Here is a 12,001-nt window from a genome sequence, read left to right as displayed (position 1 = left end):
GGACGGACATCCCTATCCAGATACATTCGGATCACCAAAACCTGCAGTATTTCACAACGACCAAGTAGTTGTCGAGAAGACAAGCCAGATGGGCCGAGAAGATAGCACCTTTTCGCTTCAAGATCCATTACCGACCAGGCGAAAAGAACGGCAAGCCAGATGCACTCACAAGGCGTCCGGAGTTCGCCATGGAAGGGGGAGTAATGCGTGAGCAGCCCGTAAAACAGCTACTCAGCGCAGAACAGTTTGTCAGAAAATCACGGACCAGTGTAGAAACTGGGTCTGAAGTGATTGGGAACCCCGAAGAGGAATGGAATCAGTTGAATCAGTGGTAAGACATACCGAGTGTAGAGCTGCCTCAGCCACTACAGGGTTGGTATGAACAGGAAGGACAATGGGTTCGGAGGATGGTTCCGGATGAACACCTCCCTGATTCAAACCTTGAGATCTTCGGACCACCGGAGGCCGCTATCGTAAAGGTAGAGCCTGCCACTGAATGGAGTCCTGATTCGAATGACCCCACCCACGATGGTCGATGGGTAGTACCGGGCTACGCGGTCAAGCAGGTCATTGAGGAACATCATGATCGACCCGTAGCGGGGCATCTAGGAAGGGATAAAACCCTCGAGTTGATTGATAGGAACTACTGGTGGCCAGGAATGTCCACGGATGTAGCCAACTTCGTCAAGACTTGCGATGTATGCCAGAGAGCCAAGCAACGTCGGAGACACTTGTCACTCCCTCAACCCCTAGAGTTAGCCACCACACCTTGGACTGATATCTCAATGGATTTCGTAGTAGAATTGCCTAAGGAGAAATCAGGATTCCGCAACGTATTGGTAGTCGTGGACCGTTTTACGAAGATGGCTCACTTCATTCCAATGACGGGAATCAACGCGGAACAAACCGCTAACGCATTCGTCAAAGACATCTGGCGTTTCCACGGACTTCCTAGGAGCATCGTCTCAGACAGAGGAACGCAGTTCGTGTCAGCATTCTGGGCGGCAATTACGGACAGACTGGGGATTCGTAGAAGACTCTCCACCTCATTCCACCCCCAAACCGACGGCCAAACAGAGCGGACCAACCAACACATGGAAGGTTATATTCGGGCATATACGGCAGGAACAGGCAAGAAATGGAAGGACCTGTTACCTATCTGTGAATACGCCTACAACAATGCGAAGCATACGTCGACGGGGCAATCGCCGTTCTACTGCAATTATGGCTTCCACCCTCGAACGGATTGGCCTACGGATGCAGAGATCGAACGATTAGACGCCAACGGGAACAAGTACTTGGATGAGATCATTACGGCTCATGAGTTAGCGAGAGATACACTACAGAAGACCTTCGACAGGATGGCGTCAAAGCCAGGACCGGCAGTACAGCGGTTCACTATCGGTCAAAAAGTCTTGTTGGATACTCGAAACCTAGGAGGATACTCCAAATGGTCAGACAAGTTTACAGGACCATTCGTAGTTTCAGCAGTGGTCGGCAATCGGGCGTACCGCCTGGAACTTCCGGTAGAATGGAAGGTTCATGACGTCTTTCACGAGATGCTGCTGCGACCCTATCGCGAGGACCCGGACCCCACCAGGAAACAAAATACACGAAAGCGACTGGCAACACCCGAGCCACAGGAGGCATTGGCAGACGAGAATTTCCAGCCAACCTCGAACATACGACCTCATACGCGAAGTCGAGCCCCAGCGATCAATAATGACTGGGCTCATAAACGACAACGGAACAGGCGAGACTAAGCTCGATACCTTTCCCTACTCTATGACTTTTCCCACAGGGTTTTTATCATAGAAAGGTTTTAACGGTCGAGGGCGACGTCTAGGAAGGGGGAGTAGTGTTACAGGAATTACGGAACACTGTCCTAGGGGCTTAGGACAATGAGGAATACGAGTGACGGGTTGTGATGCGAGTACGGTCGGGTAACAAGGACAAGCATAGAAAGGTATCGGGTAATGTGGGGGCACGCGGTGTTACCACACTAGTACTATACTAGCATGACGGCACGCTTACTATTGGGTGTCTCACCCGGAATAGAATAGGGAGCGGGGCTTACGGCTGCAGGCTGTTCTACTTAGGGAAGTAGGTCCAGGATTAGTATGGTACAGCCCGATGACTGGCAATTGCAAGGTTCGGGGTTACGTGTCGGAATTAGAATGGAGGACGGGACTATGCGGGGGCGCTTTTCTATCTGGGTTATCTTCGGAAGCGTTATCTTATTCTATTATCGTTGTATCAGTTAGTATTAGAAAGCGGGCCTTGGCATAGGTTCCAACATGTATAAATAGGGCTTGATTCTCCGAAGACTTGAGGGTATCATCAACCATCAAGTCAAGGGAATCCGGTTTACAATATCATCAGTTTAAACGCTACAGAATTATCGCTTAGCACTGGTCATTTCCCCAAACAATACCCACGAGAATAACCTTTTATGCATATAATAGAACTAAAGAACCCCATCCAATCCAACCATTCGATGTGTTGTATTTCGGCCCCCTGCTATGATGACTGGCGCGCATTACGTCAAGACAAGCCTTAATTTCATTGTTCGGAAGGAGAGCTTTCCTCGGCGGCGGCTGTCATTCATGAGTACAGCTCTGTAAAAAGAAGAGTGAGGACCTGCTAATCTTACCTTCCTCGTTGTTCCTCCGCTCCTTTTCAGCCTCCTCGATCATTCCCTTGTAATCGAGAATCATCTCCCGAAGCTTCATGATGTCCCAACTGATGTCCTTGTTGATTCTGCCGAGATTGTGCAGACTGTAGAGATGACCCCTTTTCGCGTATGCCAAATCACCCAATGTTCTCACTAATTCTTCGATCGGGAACGTCTCTCTATCACCAAGTGGAGTGGTTCCTGTCTGGAAGTTATACCCATGGTGGCAAAGTTTCGCACGGTAGACGGTATGATGCATGTTTACACAGGCAAAGTCACGACGGCATGTCACAAGTTTTGCCTCGTTATCTGCGAGATCGAGCTCATGCAAGGCCATGCGCTCTTCCATAGCAGCAATTAGGGCGGCGTTGGCAGTGATTGGTGGCACTATAGAGATACATATTAGCAAGGATGATTATACTTTGGGACACGACATGAAATACTTACTTGTGAAATTTGTGCTTGATTATGAATGTGGTGAAAATTCTGATTTTTTATGGGGAGAGAGGAGTGGGTTGGGACATGTTCCAAGGAGGCTTATATATACATATATATATGTGAATCACATGATCAGGGCCATCAATCAATTACCCCGCTAAAAACACAGGTACAAAACCCATTGCCATAGCCACAACGCTGCATGCATACTATGAATGAATTAGATGAAAAAACGGCAGAAGATAGTTGCCAGATCCTTCATCTTAACGGATATCGGTAATCGATTATTTTGTGCACTCTACCCTAGAATATGGATTTATCTTTTATAATCTTTAGAAAGGAATAGTGACACTACTGCCCAGTTTGGTATCCCAATATATAACTCTTGGTACTGCTCGCTCCCTTACATTCCGTTCCTCCCGCATCTGGCAGTATCTACCACCTCTGCAGATCTGGAGTGGTCTCTTTATGTCAAAGCTTTAAATCAACAAAAGCTAACTTTATAACCGCCCCAAACAACAACTCAAGGTCATCCCACAAAGAGTGCTATGATATTCGGGAGAATTTACCAGGAGATCTATCTCTCCATACAGTGATGCTATCGTGCATTTGCTTTTCATTCTCACGCTTTCCGGGCCCAGCCCCAACATCAAAATCTGGAGACATGACGAATACATTTTGAATCCTTGCATAATTTCACGAGATAGTCTACTACGTTTTGGCAAACTTTGGTACACCTGGTGGAGATGACTAAACACCTCCGAATACCGAAACACAGCCAATTGCAAATGATCCACCCCGGGACTCATCCACACCCATTGCCGGTCTCAATCCAAAGCTGGCCGCTCAACCCCAGGGTATTACTGACTGATTAGCCCTTCCCCCGTTGGTAAATACAAACTACCAAAATCTGAAAAAAAAAAGTTTTCTTATATCCTCTGGCCACCATTCCTATATATAAGTACGGTTTTCCAATGATGAGGCGACTACAATGAGCGGGTGTTCCAAATGATCACAGACTCAGATTTGGTGCCCCTCTTATTCTTTGTATATAAAATACACGGGAACATTTTACATATATTCACGTTTTTCACAATAATATGGGAGTAAAAACACCTTGGCCGGTTGATTGCCCATGGGGATGCATGCGAGCGACATGTCCACCCGCACCCTGTTCATTTCCGGATCCATAACTAAGACTGTGATTTTGCTCACAGTTCCAATAGCACTGGGGAAGTCATTAAAGGGCATAGGGGAGTGATTCTATTCATATCTAGATCTACAGAGATGGTTAACCATCACCTAAGTAATCATTGACGGACCCGCTAGAATCTTATTCCTCCAACACAGCGTCACCCGGGCAGGCTTCAGCGAAATGAATTTCCACTGCCTAGAAGGTCAGTAACGGAAACCAGCGGGGTACACTAGCTGAAGAGGACTAACAACTCGCCTTACTCTTCTCAAGCTCGTTTACTCCCCCTTCCGAGCCCATTTTCCTTGTCGTGCTTCTCTTGCTCATTTCCGATCATACTCCCGAGCTCGAAAATCTTATATTGAAGTAAAGTAATCTAAAGTTTGACCTTCTTTAACTCGCTCTCCGCCCAAGACTGAAGAGACCTCGGATCTTCTAGTAGGCTCTCTGCCCATTGTTTCCGCCCCATTGCGTTCTGGATAAGCCGCTCGCCTCGGGCAGAGTCATCGAACACATGAGATTCATGAAACTCCTCGAGGGTGTCCACAATAGTCTCCGCGCGCTTCTTCCAAATGTCAAACCGCTTGGACTGCTCAACGACAGGGGGAAGCCCGCGCGTGAACATGTCCATGGCCACGCATTGCGCGTACAGGGCAGCCTCGCAGGCGTCCCTTTGCGCGATCAATTCGGAGATGTATGCCAGCCGGGCGGCCGGGCTTCTCGGGTCACTGGGGCCGCCGGCGGAGGACGAGGGATGAGACATCTGTGACTGTGAGCGTTGTTCTCTTATTCTATCAGGGTCTGTATACTTTTTCCTATCGATTTCACCTGCTTTCCGTGGTTGGGTAGACTTTAAAGGTGTGTGATTGGGGGGACGGCCGTACTGGTTATTGTCTGTTGCGCATACTTTATGGAATAGATATGATTCTGTAGAGAACGAGGGCCGATGGTTGGATGCCAAGAGAAGAAATTGGCCAGCTCAAATCAAGAATACACGTGATTTGTGTATACCGGTATATATAGCAAAATTCTTGACTTATTTCGTATATCATCTGTTTTCACTTTTCCTGCTCGCTGTTTATTTGCCTCTTATATTTGGAACATTCCGGCCCCAAGTAATATTGAGTGAAATGAAGATACGCCCAATTGATCGTGTTCGACATACACTGATCTGAGTACTGTCTTCGGCTTTTTTTTATCTTTTTTTTCTTTTGTTTAATTCATATTAACTGCATGCAAGTTTACAGTTATGGCAATATCCCCAGAACTACCCTGCTGCCTCCACCGCTACTTATAAAGAGATAGGAAAAGTAACTAATAAATAATCCGGTCTACCTCTACTAACTCTATATGCGTCCTCTTTCTCTCTCCACCTGTTCGGTGGCCAAACTGTCTTCGGCTTCATAATTAAGAAATTTAAAGCAAGTGTGAGATGTAAATGATAAGAAAGCTATTTTAATTGTAACGATAATTCTTTTGCTAGTTTCAAATCAACAATTTCTTTAGACACTGCGTCCTGCCTGTGCGGTTTCGTCAATCCTCTGACACTGCATCATTTCCGTTTGGCTTTGTGATCGGCCCTAATTATAAGACTTCATCATTTCATCTGCATAAATGTCAGTACGAAGAACCTCGACAAAAATAAAGGAGACGGAACACCTACGGCAATCCCGTTTCCTATGCTTCTTTTCCTCCTTCGAGTTGTAAATCAGGCCCTTCTGATAGTTGATATTTTCGCTAAGCTCCAAGATCTCCTTCTCAAGCGCCATTACCTTGCGGCTGGCAGTATCCTTGCGGTCTTCGATATCATCCCTCAGATTCTGTAGCTCGATAAGGTCCTCTAGTATGAGAACAACTAGCTCATCCCCTTCCTCCACGGTGGCAGCCGCTGTAGGCCCATCGTTTCCCAATTGCCTGAGTTGACCCTTGATGAAGTCGATTTCGTGAAGACAGCCAACGAGATTGCGAGTGGATGTAAGCTGCTCTCGGCGGTTTGAAACGAGGGCGGCTTTGAGGGATATGTTCTGGGCGATGAGCTCGGCCAGGAACGCAGGGTCAGGCACCCGGTCCCTTGATTGGTCTGTGGTAGTTAATAGTGACATATCTGTGGCAGAGTATCATTTATATTAGCAAATAATAGTGATAAGGCACGGTTGTTCGATTAGTTTACCTTTTCCTTGGAGTATTAAATTGAGGTGAGAATGGTTCGGAGAGTGGAAAATGTTCTCTAAAATGAGGCGTGGGATGTCAGGTGTAGAAAACCATTAGAAGCGCCAGCCTTTAGCCGGGGGGTAGCCATTTCCAGAATTGCACCCACCAGGCATATAACTCACCTTACAGTTATCAAACAGAAGTCAATAACACCGTAGAGAATTAAAAACACGATCGAGTACAAACCAAGCGTCTTCCCCATGGGAGAGCGCACTCAGATTTTACTTTCATCTCTTCTCCCTCTAGTCCTCCCCATAAGCTGATTCACGACCAAGAGAAATCTCCTACATGCCGATTGAGACCTTTATGCTGCGTCCAGTTGTCTTTCCCGCTCTCTATGTTGAACCCTTCCAGTAAGGGAAGCAGTGAAGGTGAATACTGAACATTATCGCACAACCAAACCCAGCGCTTCACCTATGTCTTCATAGTCGTAAGGTCGAAGCTGCGAGGGAGTAGCAGTTCCCCCTAGCACTAGCATCTTGTATACGGCCGGTGGTTCCTTGGTTCCTCGGATCTTTTTTTTATTTTTTACTTTTTACCTCTTTTTTTTTGGGCGTAATTCATAAATTGCATAGTCGTTCCTTGGTTTATTTAGTTCGAAAATATAGTACTAGTTCTAGCCGGGCAGAGTCGTGACCGCATGATTTCGAGGCCGTTTATGGGGCTAAAGGAATAACTCCTTTCTACTGGGTTTAGACGCGCATAAAGCGACTTATACTCATTTCATTGGAACCACGAATTGCAGTGGACGAACGAACACCGTATATATTATAGCGATAGTAAGTATACTTAACAATCTATAATCTATCCAGCAATCAACTTTAACCAACTATTTATTATCAAGGGATTTTATAAGATCTTGGCAGATTTCATGTAATACTTGACGTATTTCACCGGGAAAGCGATCATCACCGGGAAAGCAACCGAACCTCACAAAAAGAGGTTGTGGGCATCAAAACACAATATATGAAGGCAGGCACACATAAGAGGGTTCAGTGTGACTTTTCCGAACCCTGGAGTTATATAATGAAAATAAACCAAAATTTGGTAAAGTCGATAAAGCTTACACTCCCTAACCCAGTCAACGACGTCTCTGAAACAATACTCTCGCCAGATAGGGGTAAATCATGTCATAAATAGTTGGGAGACATCTAAATAACACTTCTGGCTACTTGGTTCTGTAGTTGTATATATATTCAACTTTCTTCAGCAACTTTGGATCAACCCGTTGTCACACTTTATTGCTTTCCCGGTGACGATCGCTTTCCCGAGGAAACGCGTTATATGCACAGTGAAGTAGAAAGTCCGGATATACAAGAAAACTTCCTATACAACCAGGCTACAAGCAAATATAACTACAAAGAGATGCATAGAGACAAACAGAAAGGAAAAGATTCTTTCAGGCGAAGGCCTGTTAGTCATGTTATCAAGAGCAGAGCATGCATGCCTAGCTAGCACAAATGAAGGTGAGGATGACCTGTGGGAAAGGTAAATGCTCATTTTCTGCTACTACCCCAAATAAGACAAAGGACTGCCAGTAGCAACTGTCATAGCTTAATTAGTCACCCAGCTTGAAGTATAAATTAAAAATAGTGCGAGCTACTTGAACCTGGTCAACCAATATTTTCCTTAAATTGTTTCCTTTTGTCTCATACCCTACATTTTTAATATTTGTTAAGCTACGTAATATTGATGACCGTTTCTGCTCAGATGTCAAGTGGAATAAGTAAACACCTGATTAAAACCTAAACGTGAATATTTGACCAATTAAGACTAAGCCATTTTGTTCAGCCCCACACACAATCAGAAGAGTAAAAAAGTGTAAAAATATAAAAACAGAACTGAAGACTCTTCTATTTCTAACTAGATTTTGCTTTGCTAGTTTAATCTCCCCATACCTATCCTCACACAGAGCTTGCTCCGTGTTTCCTAATATCCTCCATCACTGCCATATAGGCTTCCATAATCTCCTCTACACTAAAGATCAGTAAGAGCGGTCTCGATCTCGGTATATATAGAAGAGGTGGAATGCCTACCTCGCTCCATCCCCTCTGCCTCTTTTGTTCCTTAGCTTGCTCGATCAACCCTTGCTCGTAGGTAATCTTTAGGCCCAGTTCGAAGATCTCCCTCGGGAGCTCAAAGACATTGCGGCCCGCTGTATTCTTGCGGCGCTCAATTTCGTGTTTTAAATTCCTAAGCCCCTTGATATTCTGAAGGAGATCTGCCACCGGCTTGTCACCAGCTGCCCTGGTAGTGATTCCGGTCGCCCCGAAATAGCCCCGCTTCTTGAGATCAGCCTTGATGAATTCGATTTCATAAGCGCACATGTAGAAAAAGCGGGTAGCCTGACGGCGCTCGGAACGGTTAAAAGTGAGCGCGACTTCCAGGGCGGTCTGCTCCGCTATGAGCTCGGAAAGGAGACTGGGATTAAGGGCTGGGGCCCTCGACTGGTTGGTGGTGCTCAAAGACATGTCGTTGGGGCAGCTTTGCTATTTTTGTTAGGACGTGATCGATGAGGATATGTCGCGGTTATTACGTCTTTTTACCTCCTGGTTGAGTGATTGGGTTTTGGTGAACGTTTTGTAGGACCTGCGTCGTTGGACAGTTTATAGAGCGGTGGAGGTTATCGTAGGTGCACACAATAAGGAGGGTCGTTTGTGGGGCGCCAAGACGGCAGTCAGCGGAGGATTTTCACTGTACAACAATCTAACATAACACCTACCAACCTTGGCTCTCACCTTCTAGTTGTACATATAAGGTCGATAGCTAAGGAGGGAAACAACCAGACCACCATACCCGTCTATGAAGGATAAATGTGAATCGAGTGGCTTCCTAGTATTAGCGAAATGCTTTTCATCTTTCTTGTTCTCCACATCCAGCTGTTCTGCAATTCACAGAGGCCCTTCATATATATATATATATACTACTTTCTATGTATGAATATATATGCATATACCCGGCGGCTCCCCATTATCTATATTAAAGCTAACTTCTAATATTGAAACGAAAACAGGTGTATTAATCAACATTATTGTATACCAGAATCTACTACCGTATTTTCTTCTCGGTAAAGATATATACTCGAAACCCCGGGGGATCGAGTGGTGTATTCGATTCGCGGACTATGGGCCTAGTTGGATAAAATCGCGGTCTTCTACGCTTTCGAGGCTCTTTTACATAAACACAAGCGAATAGGTTTCATCTATTCAATTTTAAATATTATAATAACCGTTATTCCGTTGAAAATATCAATGATACCCTCTTAAAGTAAGGACTTGAAAGGTTGATAACATTTTAATCTTTGGACCTTGGCGAACTATTTATGGTAGCGAAATCTAATAAGAATTTAATTGATTTAATAGGGTATTTCCGTGCTGAATCAAGAAATCCAGAGATGCAATGAAAGAATCTGAGTCCAGGTTCAAATACTGAAACCCGTAAGGAACTGAATAAATCTAATGGGTGAGCGTCCACCACCCACGCTACCAACCAACGAACATGCATGTTCTAGCCAGCGGAGAAAGACGTTAATAGTGATCGGGGAGAAAGACGTGTACTGATAATCTCTTCTGCTAGTATTCTACGTTATGGGTTGACGAAACAAAGAACACCAAGCTTTCCTGCTCGCTTATTGGTGCCAGCTTGTTTCGTGAGTAAGTAATAATCTGGATGCAACTGCGGCTTCCAGCCTTGCACCCATAATTAATGAAGTAAACAAAAAAAAAAAAAAAAAAAGCCTTGCACCCACCCCGGAGAAAGGGTCGAGTGATCGTTCATGAAGGAGTGGACCTTCCCCGCAACAATGTTAAAACCACGATTAGGTTTACCGCAGTATCCAAGGATCGATGAACTTCCTCAGGCTTAGCCGCCATAGCTCGAGCAAAATTTTTGACTTCGCTTCATCCCTGAGAGGCTTGTGCCCCTGCTCGTGGGGACGACGTCAAGCACTGTACGTGAGGACGAGAAGATGAGTCTTTCTTTTTTACTTACCCCCAGCCTCCCGCTTTTTCCCACGCTCGGAGAAGTTATTCTTATTTCATTATAGAGAACATATAAATATCAGACAAGAACTGGAAGTAAAATATACGTAAGGCCTGATAGAAATCCAATTAAAGAACGCTATACTAGCTCTATATAAAACTACCCCACCAAGCCCGAACAGCTAATACACATTTTCTAGTAGCTCAACCTCTCACAATATGAGCTCTCAATAAAGCCATCTGCATGGTCCATCGCTACAGCCTAAGCCTATGTTCAACACCAACACCTCCGGCGAAAAATTGGAGCCATAGCCTGTAAGGTAAAACCTCCCGGAGATCGGATTGATGTCAGAGCCAGATTCAGGATATCACATCAGCACAAGCCCTGCCCTATCACCCGGGTGACAGATTGTCAAAGGCATCACGTTACCTCGACAACCAACGCTTGCGTAAGTCGTCTACAATAGGTTGCTCCATCCATAAGCGGCACTGGAGCGTTAGTCCCAAAACGGGAGTCATCGTTTAGGGCCGGTGCCGGGCTGGGACGAACCCTTAACACCATTGAGACCACGAAGGCCCTACGATGCCCCGGACACCGGTACAGGCAACACTCCCACCAGCGGTCTTACGAAGGCTATGGGTGCTGTTCTGGGAGCCTGCTAAGCTGGGACGAACCCTTAACAACATGTCGACCACGAAGGTCACATGAGGCCTAGATGTAGGTAGAAGAGTAAAGCCGACCGCCCTGGTATCAAGTGTCGCGTGCAAGGTACAAAGATGCACTCGCCCTGTAGATTCGCAGCAAGTATTTCTCTTTTTCTTTCCTATCATCAGAACACTTACCTGCAGCAGCCGTCCGCGTCAAAACTTCCTTCTCCGTTGATCCAGCTGAAGTGGGTGTCGGTGGGAATAAATTATTTTCCTAATCATATGGTCAGCTATCGAAACTGAAAGAACAGAAGTAGACCAAATCGGGGTAGAGCGGAGTCAATCTCTGGGGTAACGCGTATGACTTCCCGTTGGTTCCACAGAGCGAACCGACGAACCCTAACCCTGACCGACACAGCAAACTGGCTGATTTAACACCTAGCATCAATCTCCGTACTAAGCGCGTTGTAGAACCAAAAAATCAATTTAGAAACTGTCACCACCATTCCAAGAGGTATGCGATACCTCTCATCGGCCCACCTTTCCTTCCGCTGCACGCGACTACTTGGACAGTCATCCCGGATGAAGAGGAACCCGGAATGTATGTTTTCTTCCATCTTTTGTACTTTGCACTACTATGTAGCAACTTTCAAGGTCGCGCGAGCAATATATCGCCGCACTAGTAACGATCCGGGCGATTGCCTCAGGCGTGTAGTGATCTCCGCCTTCGTCGTCTGGCCGATGGGCAAGGACCTTTCTCCTGCCGATGCCCTTTGCCAGAAACATTTTGACCCCAACAGTGTTGTCCAGAAGGACATTCGAGTCGACTGGAGGTGTTCGAGACATATAACAGCGGTT

At 45.9% G+C, this 12,001-nt stretch overlaps 4 protein-coding genes across 4 annotated transcripts; all 4 read right to left on the bottom strand.

Moving 5' to 3' along the window:
• Window positions 1–2,562: 2,562 nt before the first annotated feature.
• LAJ45_03571 (uncharacterized protein) lies at window positions 2,563–3,023 on the bottom strand (the record flags this gene model as incomplete). The annotated part of the gene is made up of 2 exons (XM_046113156.1): window positions 2,563–2,597; window positions 2,654–3,023. 2 exons carry the CDS (start codon window positions 3,021–3,023, stop codon window positions 2,563–2,565), a joined length of 405 nt encoding a protein of 134 aa, XP_045973449.1.
• Window positions 3,024–4,680: 1,657 nt separating this feature from the next.
• On the bottom strand, window positions 4,681–5,067 carry LAJ45_03570 (uncharacterized protein; the record flags this gene model as incomplete). Its single annotated transcript, XM_046113155.1, has 1 exon — window positions 4,681–5,067. One exon carries the CDS (start codon window positions 5,065–5,067, stop codon window positions 4,681–4,683), a length of 387 nt encoding a protein of 128 aa, XP_045973448.1.
• Window positions 5,068–5,884: 817 nt separating this feature from the next.
• On the bottom strand, window positions 5,885–6,406 carry LAJ45_03569 (uncharacterized protein; the record flags this gene model as incomplete). Its single annotated transcript, XM_046113154.1, has 1 exon — window positions 5,885–6,406. One exon carries the CDS (start codon window positions 6,404–6,406, stop codon window positions 5,885–5,887), a length of 522 nt encoding a protein of 173 aa, XP_045973447.1.
• A 2,013-nt stretch (window positions 6,407–8,419) lies between these two features.
• Window positions 8,420–8,986, bottom strand: LAJ45_03568 (uncharacterized protein; the record flags this gene model as incomplete). The annotated part of the gene is made up of 1 exon (XM_046113153.1): window positions 8,420–8,986. The coding sequence occupies one exon, from the start codon at window positions 8,984–8,986 to the stop codon at window positions 8,420–8,422; it is 567 nt and encodes a 188-aa protein (XP_045973446.1).
• Window positions 8,987–12,001: the final 3,015 nt, after the last annotated feature.

Source organism: Morchella importuna (genome assembly GCF_003444635.1).
Source record: "Morchella importuna strain M04M26 chromosome Unknown Morimp01GS008, whole genome shotgun sequence".
Classification (NCBI taxonomy): Eukaryota; Fungi; Ascomycota; class Pezizomycetes; order Pezizales; family Morchellaceae; genus Morchella; species Morchella importuna.
Note: the sequence above shows the minus strand (reverse complement) of the source record. Positions and strands in the feature narration are given on the sequence as shown.